Source organism: Mercurialis annua, linkage group LG6, assembly GCF_937616625.2.
Source record: "Mercurialis annua linkage group LG6, ddMerAnnu1.2, whole genome shotgun sequence".
Taxonomy (NCBI): Eukaryota; Viridiplantae; Streptophyta; class Magnoliopsida; order Malpighiales; family Euphorbiaceae; genus Mercurialis; species Mercurialis annua.
The window spans coordinates 1096238-1115172 of NC_065575.1; the positions used below are offsets into that span (position 1 = coordinate 1096238).

Here is an 18935-nt window from a genome sequence, read left to right on the forward strand (position 1 = left end):
TTTGGGTAAAATTGGTGATTTTGCAACGTGAGGGTGCAAACGAAAAGGGGCTAAAAGGTGGAGGTTTTTTCAGGGAATTAGCCTTGAAATAATGAAAACACGTGGAGTATTATTTAGATATATAGTAGACTTTTTAATAATCAATACTCAATAAATTAATTATTTTAATAATTAATAAAATTTTAGGGAACTAATTTGAATATTACGTCTCATAAAATATTTAATAAATTAATAATTCTAATAATTAATAAATTATTAATCCACCATGTATATTAATTATTAGAGGATTGACTGTAAAATAAACGTATTTAGAAAGCGCACTGGAGTAAAAGTATAAAGTTGGCATTTTGAGGTTAATTAATAATTTTTCTAATTAGGCATTTTCCTAATTTCTCCTTTTTCGATTCTTCGCCACAGGTGTGGTGTCTTATAATATTACTATTATTTTTAAAAAATAATTCTATTTTGTTTCATATTTAAGTGCTACCGTGTATAAAATATTACAATTTGATTTAAATTTGATATTTGAGATTTTTTGTATTTTTTTATAAGTAAAATTTTAAAAAAGAAAAATTATAACCGAACCGAACCAAATTAATTTTTTTGGTCAAATTTCTGTGCGGTTTTCAAATTTTTAAAGGACCGATCGGTTTTGATAATTCCACTTCCGAACCAAACTGAAAAACAGATTGCACACCCCCTAATAATCAGTAAATCCAACTTTCTGATTTCAGCAACACACAAAAAAATTGATTCATTTTCATTGATAAATCTTGAAAACTTTCTCAAATTCGTAAATGATGACTAATTCTTATGATTTACATTATTTTCAGAAACTGAATTTCAACAATAATAATCATATAAAAAAAATCATGCGTAAATAACAATAGGACTCCTCACATTATGAGTTCCATCAGACCAAACTAACGAAGATGACGTAATCTCATCGCTCTTCAAACCGTCGCCAACGACACTAACTTCAAACGACTGCTTCTCATTAACTCCTTTAAACGACAGCGTTTCCGGCACCACACTGATTTTAAATTTGGAGCTCGTATAAACACTTGCTTTGTACGTAGAATTAGCGACGCCGACGTTAGTAACGGTTCTGTTAAAAGTGACGGAAACGGCCTTGTTAGCTTCAAGTTTGGCCGCCATGGAAGGGTAATTCAGGTTCCTCGGAGAGTAGTTTTTGGTGGTTTCTGGGCAAGTTGTGTTGTCGCCGGAGATGATTCTGATGGCGTCTTGGGTGTAGTTTAGACCGCAGAGAAATGTTAAGTAATCTTCTTTATGAGCCTCGTAGACTAGCCCAGGATTAATGGCTTTTGATGGGTTTAAGTGGCCGGAACCGTAGCCGAATTCAGCATCTGCGCTGCCGTTCATCGGAGTAGCTACAGGCAGATCAAGATGAATGGTCAGTTTAAAAAGATTTTATTCAGACATGTTTCCTTCGATCAGGTAATGTTATGTAAATTAATTTTTTTTGATTCGGTTTAATTTTGAATATTAGAAAAATAGCTAAGTTTTAGTATAAACTGAACCGAACATAAACAATTGACTGAACAAAGTAGTTTGATTTGGTTTAATTTGTTTATAGAAATCAGTTTGGTTCAATTCTAAGAAAAGGAAATGTCATTTTAGTTTTATTTTGGACACAAAAAAATTGTTTAAGTTTTAATATAACCGAGCTACATAGAAAAATTGACCGAACCAAATAGTCTTGTTCGATTTAAATTTTATTAAATTTCGCTTCACTTTAATTTTAAAAAATTAAAATGTGTACTTTCTTTCGGTTGAGTTTAAAAATCAAACAAAACCAAGTAATTCTTTCAAATCAATAAATTCAGTTTTGTTTGTTTTATACTAACAGATAATTTCTGGGTTTGGTTTTAAAAGCAAAAAAAAGCTTCATATCAATTTCGGAACAAACCGAAAAATCAATCGAAGTTTTATTTGGTTTAAATATATTAAAAATCTATAAATTCATTTCGACTCAATTTTGGAGTGGAAAAACTCGGTTTAGTTCAAACCAAATGCTCACCCTAGTTATTTTTTTTTTGTTTTGTTTTGACTTTTGGAGCCGCTACATAAAATCTAACTCTATTTTAAAAAAGACAAATATTTCAATTGTTTAACCTTTTTAGAATTTATGAACCAAATATATATGGTCGGGGCATTACCGGTTGTCATGATAGCAGATTTGATAGCTGAAGTAGACCAATCAGGGTGAAATGACTTAATATAAGCTGCTACTCCAGCAGCATGTGGACAAGACATAGATGTTCCTGAAACTATGTTGAATTTCACTTGACGCTCATCACTAGAAACTGACGATGGTGGAACATTCGGAGGATAAGCTGCCAAAATATCTATCCCTGGTCCGCTGATATCCGGCTGCATTATATTCAATCATTTTTTCAGAAACCGTAATCAATTTACAAAAGAACGGTCAAATATTGCGATGGAAATAATCCATCCCAAATTTGTGACAAAAATGTTGGCATAAAATTATGCAACGATGATTTTCATTCTAAAACTTTATGATGGAATTTCCGTCACAAATCAACTGTTTTTCTATAGTCATTAAATAAATGTACATTATATATATTACCTTCAATAGATCAAACACAATCGTATTCGGACCGCGCGAGGAGAAAGAAGCAACCAGAGGTGCCGAAGAATCATTCATAGATTCACTTTTCAATATGTTTGCCGTGTGCTCACTGCAAAAAATGTAGAAAGATTTTACTTTGTTCGGCATTGCCAAAAAGTATTTCTATCAATTATTATTTAGCGAAATAATGTTTTTTGACATAGAAAAAGTTGATGGTAGAGATAATAATCCAAGTCAAATAGAGTTTTTTTTTTTTTGCCGGGAAGTCAAATTAGAGTTGAAACATTGTCAGATTGGACCTAATCAAAAACAAAAGAAAATAAAGTTTGAAACTCAACTCAAACTCAATCGAATTTATCTCAAGCTCGATTCAGCAGAATAATCAATATATATTATAAAATATTAAAAATAATTGATCGAAATCCGATAGGCTTGCAAGCTGGTCAAGCCAAATATTTTAATATTCGAACTCAACTTGATAATTGACTCGAATTCGACTCAATAATAGCAACAGATTGTTTCGGATTCAATTTCGAATAATTCACGAGGTGATCCGAATTTATTAGCGGTTAATTATGGATTCATACCTTTTAGAATTGACGTAGGAAATGACAGTACTAAAACTGTCATTAGTTAAATATAAGAATGAAGATGAAGAAACATAAGAAACATCTTCATCTGTTCCATCACTTGGTAAGATGGCCCCAACAGCACCAGCTCTTTCAGTTTCAGATTCTCCACTACCATCCTCGCAAATTACAATCTTGCCCTTCACTAAGTTACTATTTAGACAATTACTTGTACAAAACCTGAAATTAAATCATAACTTTAATTAATACACTAGTTTTTCTTTAATCACATTTTCAAAAAAAAAAAAATATTGATGTTTTTATTTGCTGTTTTTTAGTAACCGATTTTCATTTTTCCAACAACGAAAGGTTAATCAATCAGTTTTGGTAAATAATTGTTAATGTGGTTGACGGATTGTCTATGTGGCAAAATTAAATTTCAGTAATCTATCGGCCATATAGACAATAATCGACCGAAATTAATTGGATAACCTCTCATTATTGAAAAAATAAAAATTTAATTATCGAAATATAAAAGATAAAAAGTCCGTAACCGACTTATAATTATTTAGCTCAATAAATTTACCTAGCATCCTCAGGTTTGCAGTCTCCTCCTGCTGCATCAATGGCATGTATTAAAGGAAAGCTATCTCCTTTCAAGGTAAAAGCATTAACAGAATTTCCCTGTTTTAACAAAATTATTAATCATAAGAACAAAGAAAGTGGGTTATTATCACTTATAGTGCCACAAATTTTTTTACTAAATTCAATTTAATACCTAAATTTCAATTTCTATCAAAATAATATCATACGTTTTATTTACATTTAAGATCATGATCTTCAGACAATTTGTTGGTTCATTTAAAAATAAACTAAATTATTTTTAATTGAATTAACCTAATTATTTTATCTTTCTAATCAAACTGGCCGAATTAACTGAAAGCATAAACATGCAAAATCAAATTAACCAAATTAGTCTGTTAATTCGATTAAACCGATAAAAATACATAATAATGATTAAAAATAAAATAAATTAATTTGGTTAGCCGAAATTTTAAAACTCTTAACTGAACTAAAAAATTTACCAACCAAATTACCGAATTAACCGAAAATCTTTGACCAAGTTAATCGGTTAATTCGAGTTAATATTTTAAAGAAAGTAGTAATTAATAGTAAGAATGCAAGAGAAATTATACATACAATTAGTGTCTTTCCATTTCCAAGAACAAGTTTATCAACAATCCGCCGATCAGTACTGCTCGCCGCGACGGTGAGTATCCACGGCGCTACACTCGAAACGGATCCTTTAACCGGACCACTATTACCCGCAGACTGAGCGACAAAAATACCTTTCTCCACCGCATGAAAAGCTCCGATGGAGAGCGGATCCCGGTGAAATTCTTCGGCAGAACTGATTCCGAGTGAAGCGGTTATAATGTCAACTCCGTCGGCAATGGCGTCGTCGAATCCGGCCAAAATGTCTTGGCTTGTGCATCCGTCGGATCCACATACTTTGTATGCGGCGATTCTTGCGGAAGGTACGCCGCCTCTGGCGGTGCCTTGCGCGATGCCGAAGAAACTGGCGTCGTTTACTTTGTTTCCGCCTGCCGTTGATGCGGTGTGTGTTCCGTGACCTTCGATGTCCCGTGTGGATTCTCCGGCTGTTTTGTAAAACCTTGCTCCGATTATCTTGCTGCAGAAGTTAGGGTTAAATATTTTTATCGTTAACAACTATATACGTTTTACAAATTAGTTATTTATGTTTCATTTATTGCATTTTGTTATTTGAACTTCTATTTTTCCAAAAAACCGAAGGTTACCCAATCACGTCCAACTGACGGATTGCATACATGACAAAGTTGGATACACAGCAATCTGCCAGCCAATTCGACAATTATTGACCGGATTTGATTGAATAATGTCTCGTTGTTAGGTAAATGGAAGTTTATTTATCAAAATATAATAATTAAAATGTCGGTAACTATAATATAAAAACTATATAATTCGATAATTGTAAAAAGAAATAATCCGATAAATACTATTGTTTACGAGTTTTATGTTTTCATAAACGCCTAAAATTTTATATTTTTAACCTGCTATTCTTGTAAAAAGTAGTTTCTCGCTTGCCATTTTCAGATTTTCAATATAAGGGAATTTTATTTATACAGTCAAACCTCTAATAAATAATACGCATAGTGGACTAAAAATTTATTAAATATTAAAATTATTAATTTATTGAATATTATATAGGACGTAATGTTAAATTTGGTTCCCTAAAATTTTATTAATTGTTAGAATTATTAATTTACTGAGTATTTATTAGAGGGTCTACTGTATATTCAAAATACTTATAAAACTCTAATAATTTATATTTATACTCTATTTTTAAAATAGTTTTCCCCTTTCCGTTTCAGGATTTTCATTTTCAAGAAATTGACTATTTTATCCATGTTTCCGAAAATATTATTTCTTAAATTTTGAAATCTTAAATTTATGGCCTATTATTCAGGTAAAAATACTATTTGACCGTTTCTATTTCAGCAAACCCGTTTCCGTGCAACATAGATGATCGATATTAAATTAATATTAAAACAGTACTATAATTACTTACTTGTTGCAAGTAAAATTTTGTCCTCCCTCACAGCTCCCCTTCCATTTCTTAGGAGGAGGACCAAAACCGGTATCATTAAAACTGTCGGATTCCGGCCAAATGCCGGTATCAAGAACTCCAACGATAACGTTGCTCTCAACGTTAGCGTTTCGAGTTGCATTCTCATCTAACCCCATAAAGCTCCATGATCTTGTTGTATGAAGCTCATAAGTTTTACTTGGGAAAACTGATACTACTCCTTTCATGTCTACAAATGGCAATATAATACAATTAATTAAATGTATATAATCTAATTGTCAAATTAAAAATTTGCTAAATTTTAGCTTATTTGGAACTCACTTGAGAGCTTTTGTGCCTCATTTTCAGAAAGTTTAGCAGCAAATCCATTGAAACTCCGACTGTAACTTGTAACCAGCACATTTTCTAGAGAGCTAAAAGGAATAACAAAGCAAAAATGAATTAGCAAGCATGTTATAAAAATTGTATAAACTAAATAAAAAGTTGTTAGTTTGGCCCAATAATTTCACGATGTTAAATAATTATATAATATATCCAATAAATAAATGATGAGTTAATTATTAAAAATAAGATATAATGTAATATTTTAGTTAGTTAATTTTATGATAGATAATTCCATGTTTGGAGAAATTTTACAAAATCTATATAACAAGGAAAAATAATTATAAAAATAAAAAGGTAACTATGATAACAACTATGAGCTAATTTATCATAAAAATGATTTAGGAACTAAAAAAATTGTTTTTAATAATTAAATTTGTTATTTTTTTAATTGCTGTTTGAATATAAATAACTCGAATATTAAAAATTGCTAGACCGAACTGTTAAAAAACTTATTAATTAAATATTTAATAAATCCACTATAGTTTTTAGGTCTAATGGTTTTAAAAAGTCAAACCGTTTTTATTTTTTGAAAACCTTTCAAAAATTGTAAATCTATCCCAATTTGGCTAATTCGTTGGAAATCTATCCAATTTTCTAAAATCAATTTGATATCTTTTGAATTTGATTTATCTGATTCATGTGTCATCCCAATTGGCAGCTTTTTTTTCAATTTTGAAAAACCTTTACATATTCAATTGATATTATAGGCATTAATTAAATCAATTTTGATAAAATAGTTAGATTTATAAACAATTTACCAAATTTGGATAAATTTACAACTTTAAAAAGATTTGGATATAATTTCAAAAAGTCAAAAAAGTTTGACTTTTTTACACCATTAGACCTAATTTTTAATATTTAAATTCATTTTTCTTAGGAAAACAATAATTTATATAGTATATAATAAAAATAATAATTTTGATCTAAGATGAAAGTTATTATTACAATACCTAGTCTCAATAACTTCTTGTAGCAAATTGAGGTGGTGAGCTAATGGCGTGTATTCAACTTTAGGAAGTGATCCCATATACACAATGTAAACCTGCAATTTTACCAATAAAAATAATCAAATTAAAAACACATCACAATTATAAAGGTACCGTCCGATATCCGAAGCCACTGTATCGACTGATTCAGACCGAATCAGATAGGACATGTTAAAGCGACAAAAACAAAATTAAGCTATAACTAGCTAATTATTCACTTGCCTTTCTGTCTATATCTGCATATGCATGTAATATGTTCATGCTGACTATAAAAATGGAGCAAAAAAACTTGAATATTGATGCTTGATTAGCCATTTTTGAATTTTAAGTTTATGATGAAATTAAGTGGCAGCAAATAGTTATTTTATACTCAATTTTTACATGTATGAATTGATTAAGTAAATGCTGACTATTATCTATAACAAGTATGTATAGGTAAAAATTATTTACATAGAAACTAATTAATGATTATTATTTTTACACTAAATGATGATTTTGCTCCTTCTATAAGAGCCTATAAGTCTTAAAATAATTCCATATTTAGCTATTTTTTACCACCCAGAAAGGAAATCCAGGCAATGTTACTAAATTAAAAAATTAATAAAATTAAACTTCTTTAATAAGGAAACTGTAGATTAATTTCTTTTAGACAGCATCCTTCTATAAGTGAGTAGGCTGGCTAATAACCCAGTGAGGTACTAAATCGTTGTTAGGATTAATTTGATATCAAAACTTAAATTTATATCAAAATGGTATCTTAAATTTAATTTATAGTATTTTAAATGATGGTATTTGGACAAATATAGATTGATGTACCATTGGAAAATAAATTTATTTACTTAATTATCATATATCACGTCAGTAATTTATAAATTACAATTATGTGGTATTATTTTGATATAATTTAAAGTTTCGTTATTAAATGAAAATTATGGGCAAAAAATTGATATCCTACTAACTAATATATTATACCCAGGCAAATAAATTGCTAAAAGGTCAAAAATATCTGGTCAAATAGGAATATATTTAAAACTCTAAAAGGCATGTTTAGATTTTCCGAAGGTCATTTTTTTTGACACTATCAAACCTGATTTAAAAAATTAAGGTTCCCTCAAAATTCATTTAATTTGAGGGGTCATGTAATTCAATCTACATAAAATCAGACATAATTAATAATTTTTTTTTATTTTGTAATAAATAGTGCAAATTTATTAAACATGACCTTTAAATTGAAATGAACTTGAAATAATCGTAAATTATCAAAAAAAAATTGATGGAATTCAAATCCTAATTTAAATTAGAAATTTATATATTTTATGGAAAGTGCAGATAATTTATTCTTATTGATAGACTGGATTTATATTGAAACATAAAAACCTATTTGGTTTAGCTGTTTCTTAATACTGGTAGTTGTTAGCTGTTGTTGATAGCTGCTAGATGTTGGCTGATAGCTGAAAGCTGATAGACCATACGTGTTTGGCGAAATTTGATTAGATGTCGCTGTTTACATATAAAATGACTATAAAGATCGTATCACTTATACCCTAAACTTGTAAAAATCGTATTAAACACTCCCCTCCCCACTCTCACTTTTTGAAGCACACTCTCCTCCGATATTGGATGGTGGTTTTTTTTGGTAAAATGGTTATTTATGGTAAAAAAAATTAAAATGGTCTTAAATATTTTTTTTAATTTTTCAAATTAACTCATAATAATTAAAAAAACAAATTAATTCTTATAATTTTAAAAATTTATATATCAGAATAAAATTTATTAAAAACACTAAGCACTATTTTGCATTATTTACCAAAAAATAATTTTTTAATCGGGTTTCAAAGTGTTTAATTAGGTTTCGATTGGTTTAATTGAGTTTTGATTAGTTTTATAAATATTTTAATTTTAAATATTATTTAGTTATTGATATTTAAATAAAAAAGAGGGTGAAATGTATTAAAAAAAATTATAAGTATAAAATTGGTAATTTTTTATTAAGGATGTTTTTAATTTTTTTTTTCTTATGTGCCACATCACCAGTTAATGGAGATTTTGGGCAAAAGGCTTTTTTTGTTCAAAAAAATTAAAGGGTTGATTTGTATCCAAAAAATGTTAAAGGATTGTCTTGTACATTTTGAAAAACTATAAGAACTTTTTTTTGTATCTTCGGCCAAAAAAACCAAAGATAATTGATCTTATAGATATTCAAAGTATTGTCATTTTACAATTTTATAATCAAACTTCCATTTGGCTAAATTTGATTATAAAATCTCAATTTTGTTTCGACGGATGGTTTTCCAATTAAAAATATGCATATAGCAGTTTAAATATATTTTTTATCATAAAATTTGTCATATATATAATCAGTGACAGAGTAAAAGGGAGACATAGGATGACCATGGCCCCTTCCAGCTTTTTTAAAAAACTAGTTTTGCATTACGTGCTATGCACGTGGCTCGTAACGTAACTCGTCAATGAACATATTAGTAAATTTATTATAATTATATCAATTTTTTATTTATAATTAATATTAAATTAGTTAATAATTTTCGTAAAAGTAAATATAATATATTCGGTTATTAAATTTTTTTCTATACTGAATTTATTCTTATTTTGGTTTTATAATAATCATAATTAAATAATTAACTTAATTTTATTAATAATATCTTTAAAATAATAAGATATAAATTTAAATAATAGTATATTGACCAATTACAATATTTTAATTTTGTAGTTCAATCAAACTAAAAGATAGGTATTCCTACTAATTTGGAGATAATTTAGTTATTTTTTACATACTAAAAACTAAATTGGAGATAATTTAGCTACCTATTCTAATTAGGACTTTAATTATAATAGTGATTAATTAAATAACTAATTAGTTAATGACTATAAAACCTTTATTTAGTAGTAAACTGAAACGAATTATTCAGTAAATTTGCCTGTCCCCCCCCCCCCCCATCCGTGCTTTTATATATAGTATAGATAGATAGATATAGATAGATAGATAGATAGATATAGATATAGATAAACCTAATACTAAATTGTTTTATATTTACAATTTGACCCTTCCTATTTTAAAATATTCCCTCCTCCATAAAATACATATAGCAATTTGGCCTTCGCAACGTTAGAATATTGGCTCCGTCTGTGTATATAATTTAGTCACTGAAATAAAATTATACATAGGTAATAAATTTTCAGAAGAAAAAAAAAACAAGCAAAATGGACATTCACGTAAGTTAGCAAAATCTTGCTGCCACAACCAAAAAACCTTCAATTGAAAAAATTTAATAATTAAAATAAAACGAATTAAAGTTTGATTACTAATATACAAAAAGATGATATTTTGGATATTTTAAAAATTATTTTTGTCTTTTTTCAATTGAAGCACAATATATCAAACGTCTCACTTCACAACTCAGTCTTTCCAAGCTTTTCATCATATTACCTAGCGTTGTTTATGCGTTATTTTCCGCAAAAATGATATCGTTTTGGCCGTTTTGAATGAATAAGGCCACTTCGTATACGACATTTAGTTATAAAATGCCACAAAAATAAAAGGTTTGACTTTCTTTTATTAAACAAAGGTTGAGATGTGTGATGTCACGTTTGGTAAAATATTTTACCACAGGTTGACTCAATTGGTCACAAATGTGGACAGTAAGTATGTGACACAAAACACAACACCGATTCAGATCCCATATCCCACAAAATATAACATATTGAAAGTATTTGTGAATGAATCGTTAAAAGAGTTGTATTAAGTGGGAGACTCGAACAGTGGGATAACAAATACTCCTTGAGTTGTTGTAAAATTACATGGACGCAACGGTTGAATGAGATAAACATTCCTTGCTCTATAACAATTAACAAATACTTCTATAAAAGAAATTGATGAAATTTTGCATAAAAGTATTTCAAGAGATGGAACTGATGATAACAAATTTTCAGATTATTTCATAATTAAACATTGATTACAAATACAAGATCATCAATTTCATTCTTATTACTCACTGCTTTTTGGAGGATCATTTAAGGTTAAATAAGAATGAATAACAATCGGACTCCTCACAACATGAACTCCATCAGACCAAACTAACGATGAAGAACTGATCCGAGTAAAGTCGAACCTCGAATCAACAGCAGTCACCGTAAAATTCTTCTTCTCACCGACACTCTTAAACGAAAGCACTTCAGGAACTACCGTAATTTTAACCATCGGACTAGCTCTGATTGTTGCTTTGTATGTCGAATTAGCAAATCCAACGTTGGTAACGGTTCTGTTAATACTTATCGTAAATCGCTTGCCAGGCTCGACAAAAGCGGTAATAGAAGGGTAATTCAGATCCCTTGGCAAGCTTTTTTTGTCAGGACAAATTGTATTTTCCCCTGAAATGAGTCTGACCATTTTCTCAGTGTAGCGTTTGATGCTGCACAGGAAATTTATGTAGTCGTCTTTGTGTGCGTCGTATATAAGTCCGGGATTAACCGCTGCTAAAGGATTTAGGTGTCCTGATCCATAGTGCATCTCAGGATCATACCTTGCTGATATATTGGAAGCTGAGGATTTATCATAAAATAAGCTAGTTAATTTCAGAAGGCCTAATAATACAAAAACAAAATCTAATCAAAATTTTGTCAATTTTAATGCGATTTGAAAATTTTGTTCCAGTTTTAAAGATTGAGATGAGACTTGTGTTTTCTGCTTATGTAACTTACTACTAGAAAACAACAAATTACTGACGGAAAATCCTGAATTAGCAATAGATTTCAACCTTCTAACGACGGAAAACTGATTTAGCGCCGGATTTCACACTTATACCGATGGAAATATCCGTTGCTAAAATGTTGTTTTCTCGTGTAATATGTGTTTTAATGTTTGAAAAAAGAAATATTGAAAATTTAAATAAATAGGAATAACTTATTGTTATTTTTAAATTTGAAACTTATTTTGCTGTTATCAAGGTTTGAATTTTTTCAGATCATTGAGGAAGATTGATTCAGAAAAATCATGGAGTGGTTATGTTGGATTACCGGTCGTCATAAGAGCAGATTTGATAGCTGAAGGAGACCAATCAGGATGAAATGTTTTAACATAAGCTGCAGCTCCGGCAACATGGGGACAAGACATGGAGGTTCCTGAAAGTATGTTGAATTTAACCCGACGCTTGTCATAAAAGCTCGCTGTCGGTGACAAATTAGTCGGAAAAGCTGCCAGAATTTCTACACCAGGTGCACTAATATCCGGCTGCATTACATTTCACCAATTTGTCAGAATATTAATTACTATAAGTTGTGAAATAATTACAGAACTTGCTTACCTTCAAAATGTCTACTGTAATTATATTCGGTCCCCGTGACGAGAACATAGCAACGGCAGGCGCCCAGGAATCATTAATTGCTTCACTTTTTAATATATTTCCTGTAGGCAGCCTGATATAAAATTGCAGAATGTTCAGAAACATCATGTACATGCAGAATGATAAGGTTAAAATTTCTCACCGTTAGCGAATTATAGGCCTTTTACACTTCGATTACCATCATTTTATTTTTAATTCTTTTGTAGTCCAACTACCATTTTGAGTGGCATCCAACTTTTCCATTTTCACATAAGCAATGCCGGAATTACTATGTTTTGGAGAAGTAAAAATTGAATTACCAAAAACTGAAACAATGGTAACCGTATTATAAAAAGCTTATGGTTCAGTAACCGCAAACTCTTTTAACCCCGGAATGACATAAAAAAAAAAAAAAATAGACCAATACTTTGTGGACTGCATATAGGACTGAAGTGCACCAAAATTGTCATAATCCAGATATAGTGAAGGAGATGAGGAAACAAAAGAAACATTGTCCGGGACATCGGTGCCTGGCAAGATATTTCCGGCAGCACCAACAGTTTCAAAATCGCTCACGAGACTCCGTTCGCAAATTACTATCTTCCCCTTCACTAAAGTTCTATTCAGACATCCAGCTTCGCAAAACCTGAAACAAAATAAATAATGTAGGTCTGATTATTCAATAAATTTAGATATTTTACGATTTTATCAGTATTAACCAAATAAAGATTATACCCAGCACGATATGGTTCCTTTGAGCAGTTAGTTGATGATGCAAATCTCGAAAAGATCAAAGGGAAGTTTGCTCCTTTTAGCGAAAAAGTATTAACCGAAGTACCCTGTAATTTCCACTCAAACTAGTCGGTAAAATAAAGGATGAAACTGAACAAAATAGTATAAATTGAGACGTAAAAAACGGGTTAATGTTTTATGTGACTACTGAACTATAGGCTTTTTACAAAACGATTATTCCAATCTTTTACATTTTGATCAACAAGAGGTTATTATAGCAATTTAGGGCAATAATTGCTTGTGTTGCAAGGAAAAGGATGGATAATCACACAATTTTTTGTTGCCACATAAGCAATTATTGATCTAAATTGCTACTGCTATGTTGATATAAAGATTAAAATTAAGTTACCGAAATATAATAAAATTGAGCGATATGCAAAAAAATTAACTCCGTAAAACACCAAATACGTACATTTAATGTCTGCCCATTTCCAAGAACAACTTTGTCAACGATCCGACGATCCATGCTGCTCGCAGCGACAGAGATGATCCATGGTGCTACACTCATTACCGTTCCTTCTTTAGGACCACTATTACCGGCAGACTGAGAGACAAATATACCTTTCTCCATCGCATGGAAAGCTCCGATCGCGACAGGATCTTCGTAATACTCACTTGCTCTTCTACCTCCCAGAGAAATGGTTATAATGTCAACACCATCAGCAATAGCATCATCAAATCCAGCCAAAATGTCTTCACTAACGCATCCTATAGCTCCACACACTTTATATGCAGCAATTCTCGCAGAGGGTACGCCTCCTCTTGCAGTACCTTGTGCAATGCCAAAGAAACTAGCATCCTTTACTTTACTTCCCGCAGCTGTTGATGCAGTATGTGTTCCATGGCCAACATCATCCCTTGCTGAAACGCCTACCGACTTATAGTACCGCGCTCCGATTATCTTACTGCGAAACACGTATCCATGATTGTTAGTTTCATAATTCCTGAAAATAACTATAGGCATATCTATTACTCTCTATGTTACTCTTGAAACTTATCCAGTTCTGTATTTTGGTATTTTGTTTACGTTCTTCGTAAATGTTTCTCAAAACTCGAAAACTTTCTAATTGTAACTTTTTCTTATTGAGTTAACGAGATAGTATGATTACTTACTTGTTGCAAGTAAAATTTTGGCCTCCCATACAGCTTCCCCTCCATTTCTTGGGAGGGGGGCCGAAACCTGTATCATTGAAACTATCGGATTCCGGCCAGATTCCACTATCAAGAACACCAACAATAACATTACTCTCAATGTCAGGCTTTCGATCTGCACTGTCATCCAAACCAATGAAGCTCCATGATCTTGTCGTGTGAAGCTCGAATGTTGTGCTTGGAAAAACTGAGACTACTCCCTCCATGCCTGCATATGACAAAACAGATTAATTCCATTCTATAATATAATCAAGTGTCTTAACATTTTTTCATTTCAGCTGGAAAAGATGGTGTTATATAGAAAACTCACCTGCAAGCTTCTGTGCCTCAGTATCAGAAAGCTTAGCAGCAAATGCATTGAAACTCCTTTTGTAACTTCTTACCAGTAAATTTTCTACATTGCTGGAGAATATGGAGCAAGTTAGAAGATCTTTTAGAAATAGATATTAATTCTAGAAGTAAACGAAGTAAGAAATGACTATGGCCTATGGGCGTGTGCATTCACTTCAAATTGAACCGAACCGAAATTTTGCTTCTTTTTTTCCAAAACTAAACCGAAATTTTAAGGAATTAGAATTTTTCAAACTATTGAACCAAACTGGAAAACCAGAATTTTTCTTCATAATACCAAAGCAAACGGAACCGATTTTGTCGGTCGGTTTTGGTTATTTGATTTGGTTCAGTTTTTATGCACCCCTAGTCATAAATATGCTAACCCGGTCTCAAGAACTTCTTGAAGCAAACTAAGGTGGTGAGATGATGGTGAGTATTCTTGTTTTGGAAGTGATCCCATGTACACAATGTAGACCTGCACTTTTATCAGCGATATTCCAATTAGTAACCCATCAGAAATGACAAAACAGACAAAAAAATGGTTAGTTATATTAAAAATTCACGAACTATACATGTTTTTCAGCTTTATCACTTTTTATAAAAGTTGGTAAATATACACCCCAACCACCATTTCTTGGCACATTCGATCGGTGGAAATTGATGATGTGGAAGCCGGAGTTGGCCGCATCGTTCACACATCAAAATGGACCATTTTGAAAATCCGGCTTTCACATCATCAATTTTCACCGGAATTTCAATCGGTGTATTATCCGTTTACCGAAAAACGGTGGTTATACCAACTTTTATAAAACGTGATTAAATTGAGAAACGTATATAGTTCATGAATTTATATGTAGATAACCCTAAAGAAAACTAAGTAGAGTCACTTGCCTTTCTGTCGATATCCGCAGAGACATGGAAGATTATAGCAATGCTCAGAATAAGAACAGAGTAAAAAGACAAGAGTATTGACACTTGATTAGCCATTGTTGAGTTCTTGGTATGAATAAGTGGCAGAAATAGGTCTTTTATACTAAAATTACATGAACGTATCTCTTATTCTATTCATGCCAGATTCATCTACCATTGTACAGTAAAAGATTCTCCTTATACAACTGTCCATAATCCATAAAATATTTCCATTTTAGCTATAATGCAATTATGAAAATGAAATGCAGGTAAAGGAATTATCCTTGCAAGGAAATTTATATAATGTAAGAAATGAATGCGATTTTCTGAATTTTGCTTGTTTCCAATTCAGAAACATAGAAATAAATGCATTTGGGATGTAATCCATTAAGAAAGTTTTACATGGAAAAAACATAGAATGTTTCCATAGTAGAGAATGTGAAAAAACAGGAAGATCAGATATCTAATCCACAATTGTTTCTTAATGTTCCCTTGGATGATTGTGCACATAATGGTTCGAATCCAGTTTCCGAGATTCAGAAGCAATGAACTATTACAGGCAAAACTTTTGATTATTTACCATATGCATATGACCATCATATCGAAAGTTTGACATTGGGAAACTGGAGTCAAATCAGAATGATCTCAACAAAAATAACTTTCTTACAAAGAAAAGATATCAACGCATTTCAAGTGTGATTTGCATTCAGTTCATATTTATCTGATATGGATTGTTATTAACTTATTGTTTAATTCAGAATCTGATTAGAAAAACTCTGATTTAAAGCAGGGCCAAAATAGATGGCTGCCTTAAGTTCTATGTAAACATTCAGCCCCCTCAATTACAGCCAGATCTATTAGGCGCATTACCTCTAAATTTATTACAGAAATTGATCGTTCTGATCATCACGATAAGCCATATTTTGTTCGACAGAATACAGAACACAAAATTATTACTATTATTTATCTCAAATTTGAACCAGAGCAAAGAATAGTTATTGCATATGGAATAATTATTACATTCCTTATCAATTTTATGAACCAAACATGGTCTAAGTACTTTTAGAGTGCCAAATCCTGAACATCGCATAACAATCCATGAAATGTATGTTTTACATAAATGTGAGCATGTACATTCCTGGGCTAATAACCCAAAGACATAACATCTGGTTTGCATACAATTAGTATCTTCCCATTCACAGAGAAATGGCCCGCGCGCGATCTCAGCTGCTGCTTGTTACTTATGGGAAAAATCTCAAGAGTCTAAACTGGAAATTTAAAATATTCCTTTCTCTATTCCATGTAAAGCACCAACAGGGTTTAGGCTGTTGTATTCTCTCCATCTCTATCGAACCGAAAAAATTAATACTTTCTCAACAACTAATTGAATCAATCGAACGAGGAATACCATCAAATCAGACATTTTTATATATTCTCTTCTCAACATCGTACCAAATAATTTCATGATTCTCAATATCCAACATCTTTGTAATTAGGTAAAACAAGAGCAATTTTAACAGATTCTGAATTGAAGTCGAGCAATTCCGAATTCAAGTCAACCAACCCCGAATTTAAGTTAAAATTTGACCAAAAAGCAGGTGATATAGCAGACATGTTGTAATACTAAAAGAACTGTGGATCATACCAAATTGGACTGCATAATGCATATGGTTAGCATTAAATACTTTTTATATTCAAATAAACCAGATTGCAGGGAAATTAAAGCATTTACAATCTTTATATCTTAAAATTACTTTCTAATATTCTCCTAAACCAAACTAATATTGCACTTAACTCTTGCCATTCCTTCTCTTTTGATTTCTGGAACTCATCTAAAAAAAACATCATGTTAACAACACATGGATGAAATGATTCTTGTAGTTTGCGAAGAATCTCAGTGTACCTTTCTGCTTGAGCACGAGCTTGAAAAGGAGGAGGGGCTGAAGCTTTGGTTGATGCATACTGCGGAGGAGGGGCTGAAGCTTTGGTTGATGCATTCCGCGGTGGTGCTTTCTGTTGTTGTCTCCTTCCCTGCTGCTCATGGTTTCTCTTGTTTTCTCTTTTTCTGTTCTTCAAACTTATTTTCTGTCTCTTGTTTTCTCTTTTTCTGATCTTCTCTCTGTTGCCTCTTTTTCCGTTCTTCAACCTTATGTGCTTCCTCTTCTTTTCTCTTTCTCTTGTTGTTTTTTTCTCTGCTCCTCCAACTTATATGCTCTCTCTTCCTCCTCTTCAGCAGCCGATAGTCTATATACTTCAGCACATTGTTTAAGTGCTTCGCCATATTGCTTAAGTGCTTCATTACAATTTCTCATTAGTTCATTCACCATGCGAAGATTCTCGGCCTGAAAATTATATGCTTCCTCTTCTTGTTTTTTCCTCTGCTGCTGAAAATTATATGCTTCCTCTTCTTATTTTTTTCTCTGATTATATGCTTCCTCTTCTTGTTTCTTCCTCTGTTGTTGAAAATTATATGCTTCCTCTTCCTGTTTCTTTCTCTGTTGTTCAGCATTAAATGCTTCCTCTTCTTGTTTTTCCTCTGTTGCCAGAGATCATGCTCCGCCTTCTGCTGACGCTTGAATCGGAGCAAATTTCAACGCCATTTTCTTGTATGCTCTTGAGATATCTTCTTCCGTCAGATGAGCTGATTTCTCATCGGACGGTAGGTTTAAAACCTTGTAGTGATCGACTGCTACTTCCATAGTCTGTGACGCCTGAGAAATGAAATTAGGGTTTTGATTCTGAGATAGGTTAGATTTTAGGCGCACTGAGTAGTTAAGTAAGTAAATTATTCCGCGGGAAAATCAAAATCTCTATAATTCTATTTTTTAATAGAATTGATGTTTATATCATATGGAGTAAAAAACAATATTTTAAAAACAGAATTGGTCGATGTACGGTGAGGCCGCCCGCCAGTATCCGGTTCAACCGATTGAACCGGTTCAATGATCAGCTCAATCGCTTTGATAAATTTAAAAAAAATTAAAAAAAACATATAATTCACTCGGTTTTTACCGGTTCGGTCTCCGGTTCACCGGTTCAAAACCAAATTTTTTTGCCTCTTTGATCCGAACCAACCCTATTCAACCAAAAAATCCGTTTTTTGTGGTTTTAGACCAACCACTGGCCGGTTTAACCGATTTGACTGGCCGGTGCGCTCTGATTTTAAAAATACCGGTAAAAGTACACAATAAGTTTATAAACCTAACTAAAAATAATACTGGGATATTGAGC

The 18935-nt window shown here is 31.6% G+C and overlaps 2 protein-coding genes across 2 annotated transcripts; both read right to left on the reverse strand.

Moving 5' to 3' along the window:
* Positions 1–854: 854 nt before the first annotated feature.
* Positions 855–7232, reverse strand: LOC126685848 (subtilisin-like protease SBT4.4). The gene is made up of 9 exons (XM_050379823.2): positions 7147–7232; positions 6134–6225; positions 5795–6041; positions 4384–4876; positions 3770–3867; positions 3202–3423; positions 2612–2723; positions 2181–2394; positions 855–1391 (listed from the first exon to the last, which is right to left on the reverse strand). Exons 1-9 carry the CDS (start codon positions 7221–7223, stop codon positions 871–873), a joined length of 2076 nt encoding a protein of 691 aa, XP_050235780.1. The 5' UTR covers positions 7224–7232; the 3' UTR covers positions 855–870.
* Positions 7233–11139: 3907 nt separating this feature from the next.
* LOC126686355 (subtilisin-like protease SBT4.9) lies at positions 11140–18446 on the reverse strand. The gene is made up of 10 exons (XM_050380391.2): positions 15687–18446; positions 15179–15270; positions 14773–14864; positions 14424–14670; positions 13723–14215; positions 13254–13357; positions 12946–13164; positions 12501–12612; positions 12214–12427; positions 11140–11739 (listed from the first exon to the last, which is right to left on the reverse strand). The coding sequence occupies exons 1-10, from the start codon at positions 15780–15782 to the stop codon at positions 11186–11188; spliced, it is 2223 nt and encodes a 740-aa protein (XP_050236348.1). The 5' UTR covers positions 15783–18446; the 3' UTR covers positions 11140–11185.
* Positions 18447–18935: the final 489 nt, after the last annotated feature.

Excerpts from the sequence above, each read along its gene's own strand:
- LOC126685848 (XM_050379823.2), bottom strand. The coding sequence starts at position 7,223 with ATGGGATCACTTCCTAAAGTTGAATACACGCCATTAGCTCACCACCTC. Across the intron at positions 6,042-6,133 it reads TGAGGCACAAAAGCTCTCAA|ACATGAAAGGAGTAGTATCA; the intron begins GTGAGTTCCAAA and ends TGCCATTTGTAG. Across the intron at positions 2,395-2,611 it reads TTGTGTTTGATCTATTGAAG|CCGGATATCAGCGGACCAGG; the intron begins GTAATATATATA and ends AATATAATGCAG.
- LOC126686355 (XM_050380391.2), bottom strand. The coding sequence starts at position 15,782 with ATGGCTAATCAAGTGTCAATACTCTTGTCTTTTTACTCTGTTCTTATT. Across the intron at positions 15,271-15,686 it reads CTGCGGATATCGACAGAAAG|GTCTACATTGTGTACATGGG; the intron begins GCAAGTGACTCT and ends ATAAAAGTGCAG. Across the intron at positions 14,216-14,423 it reads CAAAATTTTACTTGCAACAA|TAAGATAATCGGAGCGCGGT; the intron begins GTAAGTAATCAT and ends CGTGTTTCGCAG.